General features: G+C 42.1%; 1 protein-coding gene across 1 annotated transcript; it reads right to left on the bottom strand.

Moving 5' to 3' along the window:
- Positions 1 to 1,549: 1,549 nt before the first annotated feature.
- Positions 1,550 to 5,240, bottom strand: LOC146960224 (uncharacterized). Its single transcript, XM_085772522.1, has 3 exons — positions 4,821 to 5,240; positions 4,401 to 4,556; positions 1,550 to 1,843 (listed from the first exon to the last, which is right to left on the bottom strand). The coding sequence occupies exons 1-3, from the start codon at positions 5,238 to 5,240 to the stop codon at positions 1,550 to 1,552; spliced, it is 870 nt and encodes a 289-aa protein (XP_085628648.1).
- Positions 5,241 to 7,259: the final 2,019 nt, after the last annotated feature.

Genomic DNA, 7,259 nt, shown 5'->3' with positions numbered 1-7,259 from the left:
GATAAAATGATGCAAAAAGTTGCCTTACTTTTTCTATGTAGATAAAACATGAGATATTTTTGTTAAGGGGATCTACTTAAATTAAGCATGAAGCATCTATGTGTTGGTAAATCTGCCCAATATAATAATTGACATTTTGACCTCATGGTTCTAGGAAAAAAATGACATAGGAACAAAATTAAGAGGGTGAATTCCCTTTAGATCATAAGTACACTCAGCAAATGTGTGAGAGTTCCACTAGAGGAAAGGTCAAAGGGTCACCACAATCAAGAGGTCATAAGTCACCAAAATTGACATGTTTTATTGCTGACAAATTCTCACAAACAAGCAAACTCTTGTCAATATATACTGCCATTGAACTGGGCAATAAATGAGTTTACTGTATAGAGCTGCAACTATTAGTTGTTTAATTTCTAAATTTCCTATTACTCAATTTAAGGATTTTTAATTGTTAATTAATCTTTGAGTCATTTAAATTAAAGAAAAATCCAAATTCAGCTTCTCACATGAGAATATTTCTGGTTTGTTTACTCTTTAATGAAAAAAAAGATTAATCTTTAAGTTGTGGACAGTTGGTCGGGATAAAATAAGACATTCTAAGTTGCATCTTGGGCTTCGGGAAACAGTGATAACACATTTTTCACCATTTTCTCACATTCCATAGATCAAAGTATTCATTGAAAAAAAAAAAGAAGACAGATAGTACAATAATGACAATTACTGTTAGTTGCAGCCCTAATACTGTATACTGTACTGACACTGAAAAATGTCCACATTATTCAAACTTAACAAAGGGGCTTGTTTGCCTTTTTTAACAACAGTTACAGTGTTGCAACATTTTAGTGTATTCATGACATGGAACATATTATATACCAAAGACACTTTGATAAGAAAATAAGACCATAAACTCCATTATACTGACAGCATTGGAAACACTTAAGATGCTAGCGCCAGACGCGCCATAAGACAATGCCAGTGACCCAACACATAACTCATGGGATTCACATCCTATTACAGAATGGTTCTTCAAGTGAACTTTGGCAAACATGTCCTCCAAAACAAACATTCATTCTGTCTACCCTGAGGAAGCACTTGCAGGGATGAAACCCCACCGACAGCCTGACCTTAAAGGTTTCAACATCCTAAGCAAATGACAGTTACATTCAAAATCTGACCAATACATTGATAATGCAAAAAACACAGCACCTCACAAAACTGTACAGAGTTTTCCTGTTCTGTATAGATCTGCTTCCTGTAGCAGTACCTGAAAAGCTGCTTGAAAAATACACCTAAGGTCACTTACAATGATTCCCTTGAGCTGAGCTGAATTCTATCAGCCATTTAAAGTGCAGACATCTGATCTGAGTGTACACCACAAAACAAATTTAAGCAGCATACACATGAGCTTAAAAAATGTAACCTGAGGAAGTGCTTTTGGAAAACCTGTGAAAGTGCAATGTATAACCAACAACTGTAAACCTTGACAAGAGGGAGCTTCAGCAATGTCTGTAGGCTTTTAGGCATGTAAACCGACCTTCAGATCGTGGACCTAGGAGGACACCTTTCGGTTGACATCCTCCAGCTCTAGAAAGATCTTCTGAAAAACCTCAAAGGTGTATTTCAGTTTGTTAGGGTACCTTAGTTCCAAGGCGTAGATGAGGCCCATCAGGAAGGTACAAGCATGTGCGACATCAGGGATACCAAAAAGGACCTCTGCTCCCTCGATGGCTATTCCAGCCTGCTTCTGGAGATCTCCATCTCTGGCTTTGCTGACCACAAAGATGTTGAGGACATGTGTAGTAAGGGCCTCTTGTACAGTCACAACATCGTCATCATCAAAAACCTGTAAAATACACCAGAAAAAATAAAACCCTCTTGTATACTAATGTGAAGGATGCATACAGTATAGCTCTCTTGGTACTCTTTCTTTCTTTTGAAACAGTTTTCTTTACCTTGTAGTCCTTTTTTTTTTTTTCAAAGGAGGTTAAATCGAAAGCAACTGGACTTAGTTATTTGTCTAGGAAAACGTTTCACCTCTCATCCAAGAGGCTTCATCAGTTCATCTACGCAACTGACCAGGCTGGGACTGGTCCAACTATCTGGTGTGGAGACTCAATATTTAACCTCTTGTGTGGGCGTTCACAAGGGTGATGATGTCACTGGTTCCCTTTTTGTGCTCCAAGTGCCAACGACAGTCGTTTAAATGACTGCCTTTGATGGAAAGTTGGTTTCGACTTCGTTAGTGCCCTAACGACAGTCGTTGGAGTCACTTGCCACTTGTGAACAGTGGTTGTTCTTTGAGGCTAGATTGTTGAATCTCCTGGGAAGGGATGAAAGGGCAGCATTGTAAATTGGAGATAGGTGGTGTTTGAGGCCACCTCCCCTGTTGAGGGATGGTTTCTCTACTTTTACATAGATGGCTTCTTTAACTCCTCTTTCAAACCATCTATCCTCTCTGTCTAGGATTTGGACATTGCTGTCCTCAAAGGAGTGGACTTTCTCCTTGAGATGTAAATGGACAGCAGAGTCCAGTCCTGAGGAGTTTGCTCTCCTGTGTTGGGCCATGCGTTTATGCAGTGGTTGTTTTGTTTCTCCAATGTAGAGGTCTTTGCATTCCTCGTTGCATTGGACTGCATACACCAGATTGCTTTTGTGGGTGTGTGGTGTTCTGTCCTTGGGATGTACCAGTCTCTGTCTGAGTGTGTTGCTGGGTTTGAAATACACAGGGATACGGTGTTTGTTAAAGATCCTCCTGAGTTTTTCCTGATACTCCAGACACATATGGGATCACTATGTTGTTTCTCTTGTTTTGTCTTTCTTTCTCAACCACTTTGGTTTTCTTTCTGGAAGCAGCTGCAGTTTTCACAAAGGTCCAGTTAGGGTAACCACAAGTTGTGAGGGCGCCTCTCAGGTGCTTGTGTTCTGCCCCTTGGGCCTGTGAGCTGGTGGGCACGTTATCAGCTCTGTGTTGCAAGGTTCTGATAACACCAAGCTTATGTTCCAGAGGGTGGTGAGAGTCGAAAAGTAGATATTGGTCTGTAAGTGTGGGTTTTCTGTATACCCCAATGTGGAGGCTCCTGTCCTTTTTCATATGGACGTCACAATCTAAGAAAGGCAGGCTATTGTCCTTGACATCCTCTCTGGTGAACTTGATGTTTTTGTCCACTGAGTTAATGTGTTCGGTAAAAGCTTGCACCTCTTTGGTTTTGATTTTAACCCATGTGTCGTCCACATAACTGAACCAATGGCTCGGTGTTGTTCCTTCAAAGGAGTTTAAAGCCTTGCTTTCTACCTCCTCCATGAAAGAGGAGTTAAAGAAGCCATCTATGTAAAAGTAGAGAAACCATCCCTCAACAGGGGAGGTGGCCTCAGACACCACCTATCTCCAATTTACAATGCTGCCCTTTCATCCCTTCCCAGGAGATTCAACAATCTAGCCTCAAAGAACAACCACTGTTCACAAGTGGCAAGTGACTCCAACGACTGTCGTTATAACACAATAGGGCACTAACGAAGTCGAAACCAACTTTCCATCAAAGGCAGTCATTTAAACGACTGTCGTTGGCACTTGGAGCACAAAAAGGGAACCAGTGACATCATCACCCTTGTGAACGCCCACACAAGAGGTTAAATAGTGAGTCTCCACACCAGATAGTTGGACCAGTCCCAGCCTGGTCAGTTGCGTACATGAACTGATGAAGCCTCTTGGATGAGAGGTGAAACGTCTTCCTAGACAAATAACTAAGTCCAGTTGCTTTCGATTTAACCTCCTTTGAAATACTATGACCTGGGCAAATGAGAATATGCACCGGCTTCTTGTAGTCCTTGATTAGCTCCTCCGTCTTTTCACCAAGGTAGAGAATGAGGCCTCTCTTCTGGACTCAATGCTGTTGTCCTACAAAAACAGAAATGAGATCATGTTAAGCACAAACATCAGACTGCTACTACATATAACTAACTGTTTAACTGTTGTACACAGGGTTCAAAATGTTCAATTGATTCAAAGATTTCAAAACAAAAAGGGCACTCAGGCCAGTTAGGTGTCTATCGCTCCCGTTCGGAAATGTGGAGGCATATTCTGGGAGTGAGCCCCCCTTCTAAAATCCAAGAAAACAGACTTAAATCAACAAGCCAACTGTGATGACGTAGCGACCACCGGCACTGCTGAGAACTTAAAAAAAAAAAAAAAATCTGACTCATTCCTTCATTCCACGCAAAATTATGTTAATATTGCTCTATGATATGTGTTGAAAATGCTTTTAAGTATATTATAGTAATGAACAAATTGAAAAATATACAAAAAGGCTATTTATAATTTTTGGCCAGTAAAAAATCTTTCTGACCAGTAGATTTGAGCCAAAAAGTTAAGTTTGAACCCTGGTTGTTCAGTAAATACATGCCTCATTTAACATGCCAGGGGTCTCATCAAGTTTCTTCCCAACAGCGCCTCCCTTCCTCCTGTAGAGGCTCAGCAGTCTGGGTGTGTATTGGTCCAACTTCCCCAGGAATGTGGACTGTAGTGGCTTCAGTGTGATCCTACGGAATTCCTCCTCGATCTGCAAAAGAGAAGAGAAGAGAGATAGGGAAAGATCATGAAATACTGGCAAAAAAGAATTACAGAGACACAGGTCAGCAGAAACAGATCAGAGGTAGAAAACTGACCCTAAGGGTACACTGAAAGCAACATTTAAGTGGTAATGTGTTTTGCAAGGAATTTTACACCAGAACAAGGCTGTAACCGCTGAGGTATTTTTTTTCCAACCTAAATGATTGAATAAAATAAAAATAAGAAGACGACACAATTCAAATGTACAACATACCTGGGAAAGCTCAAACAGGGCAGGCCACCGAGCTTTGAAGTCAATCACAGCTGGTTTATTGAGGATTACATCATTTCGATGTAATGAAAAGGTTTTCACCATCTTTTCATCGATGATTTTGGTGTTGTCTCTCTTCTTGCACTCATAGAGAAGCTCTACTCTCTCCTTTTCAAGGGTTTCATCAGTTTCACCTTGAGGATGTGGTGGGAGATAGTTTACCTCAGATTTCTTCACTTTTTTCAAGCTTTTAGTTGGAAGTCCATCTGCAGCTGATTTTCTCTTCTGACAGTTTACATTTAGTTCTGGTAATCCAAGGTGTTTCACCTTTGCTCTGAAATTGCCAACCTTGTATTTCAGGCTGTTCTGCCAACCATATATACCATTGGATGACACTGGGTCCCTCAAACAGGGGTGTTTCATGACCAGGGCCTCAGCAACATGCTCCCTTTGTGCTCGTGAAGGATAGGCAGTGTAGACAAAGATGCTGTCTGCTAGTTTGTCTAGAATTTGATTTGATTTGAAAATCTTTTATGTCCCCGAAGGGCAATTTGGTTTGCAGCAAAAGTTCAACACAGTAGAGCTCACATAGCACACATGACACAATAAATACATATAAATGCATATAGTCATCACAGATTACAGTACTGTACATCCTTCCCAACAGGTTCGCCTACAGCGTATTAAGGAATCTAACGGCAGATGGGACAAAGGATTTTAAATATCTGTTTGATTTGGCCTGACAAGGGAACGTGTACCTCCTCTTAGATGGGAGGAGTCGAAACTCTGCATGAAGAGGGTGGAGAGGGTTTGCCAGAATGGCCCTTGCCCTCTGAATGGCTCTGACCTGATAAACATGATCAAGGTCATTCAAGTTAGTGCCAATTGTTTTTTGGCAGAGTTTGACCACATTCTTCATCTTATTCTTATTTGATATGCTAAGGTTCCCAAACCAACAAATCATTGCAAAAGTTAAGATAGACTCAATAAAAGATGAGTAAAACAGTTTAAGAAACTTCTTATCAACGTTAAAAGACCTCAGTTTCCTTAAATAAAACAACCTCTGATTTACTTTCCTGCAGATGGCATCTGAGTTGCTCTCAAAAGACAGTTTATCATCCAGGATGGTGCCTAGATACTCATAATGGTTGACTATGTCCACAGCTGTGCCTTTGACAAAGGTTTGGGCTGTGACAGGTGGATTCTTACGGAAATCAATTTTCATGTCTTTCGTTTTTGACACATTAAGTTGCAGATAAGAATCATCACACCATCTAACAAAATGGTCAAGGACTGGTCCGTGGCCCGCCTCATGGTCCTGCAGGAGGCTGACAATCACGGAGTCATCAGCAAATTTAATTATGTGCCTAGACTCAAACGTGCTCTTACAATCATTAGTGTACGACATAAACAGCAGAGGTGACAAGACACATCCCTGGGGCGAGCCTGTGGAACACAACAGAGTCCCGGACAGGGTTTCATTAACACGAGTTCTCTGAGGCCTAGTTGTCAGAAAATCAACTAACCAGCATATAGTTCCAAAATCAACACTGGGTATTTCTGAAAGCCTGTGAGCAAGGACAAGAGGCTGCATACAGTTGAAGGCTGATGAAAAATCAGCAAAACATAGACGTATGTGTGTTTTCCTGCCTTCCAGGTGCCTGACAATTAAATTCAATAGTGTCGCCACAGCATCCTCCACCCCTTTCCTGGGTTGGTAGGCGAATTGAAGGGGATCAATCACGGTCTGCGTCATAGCAAGTGTTACGCCCCAGCTAGGGGTATCTGAGGAGCAACATGAAAATGTGACATTCTCTCCCCAAAACTCAAGCAGCCACAGAGCCAGAAGTAAATAAACCAATATTTATTGGTACAGATTAAACGATAATTAAATAATGACCGTGCTCAGTAACTTCGGGGTGGACCTAGGCCAAAATAACAAACAAAAGAGGATCTAACTCAGAGGGACAAACTAACCTGCAAAGGAAACCAAAAACAACAGAACACAGGCTGACCTCCCTGACTTAACCAAAAACAGGAGAAAACTGGATAACTCAAATGGCAGTCCACCCCTACGGGAGAACACAACAAAAACTAAAGGTGGCTGGTTGGGTGAGGGGGAGGAACGCGTGGTCTGCCTCGCTCTGGCCCAGCTGCCGACTGCCACTCGGGGTTTTTATGCCAGGACCCAGGCCCGCTCTCAGATGCCGCACCAATCACCCGCCAGCTCAGAAGCGCCGCACCAATCCTCAGCCAGCTCAGAAGCACCAATCGGGACCGGAGGGGGAGGAGTCTGGCCACCCGACTAAGGAGCTGCAAAGACAAACACACACGCAGGCACACCTACACACATACCCACTACACACCAATACACACCAAGCCAGCGACGGCAGAAATACATATGCACCCTTATAATCACCCAGGCCAAACGACGGCAGTCGT

Source organism: Trachurus japonicus, unplaced genomic scaffold (assembly GCF_045865225.1).
Source record: "Trachurus japonicus isolate A0001 unplaced genomic scaffold, Traja_1.0 AP030566.1".
Lineage (NCBI taxonomy): Eukaryota > Metazoa > Chordata > Actinopteri > Carangiformes > Carangidae > Trachurus > Trachurus japonicus.
Note: the sequence above shows the minus strand (reverse complement) of the source record. Positions and strands in the feature narration are given on the sequence as shown.

Excerpts from the sequence above, each read along its gene's own strand:
- LOC146960224 (XM_085772522.1), bottom strand. The coding sequence starts at position 5,240 with ATGAAACACCCCTGTTTGAGGGACCCAGTGTCATCCAATGGTATATAT. Across the intron at positions 4,557-4,820 it reads CCCTGTTTGAGCTTTCCCAG|ATCGAGGAGGAATTCCGTAG; the intron begins GTATGTTGTACA and ends TCTCTTTTGCAG. Across the intron at positions 1,844-4,400 it reads CCCCTGGCATGTTAAATGAG|GTTTTTGATGATGACGATGT; the intron begins GCATGTATTTAC and ends TGTATTTTACAG.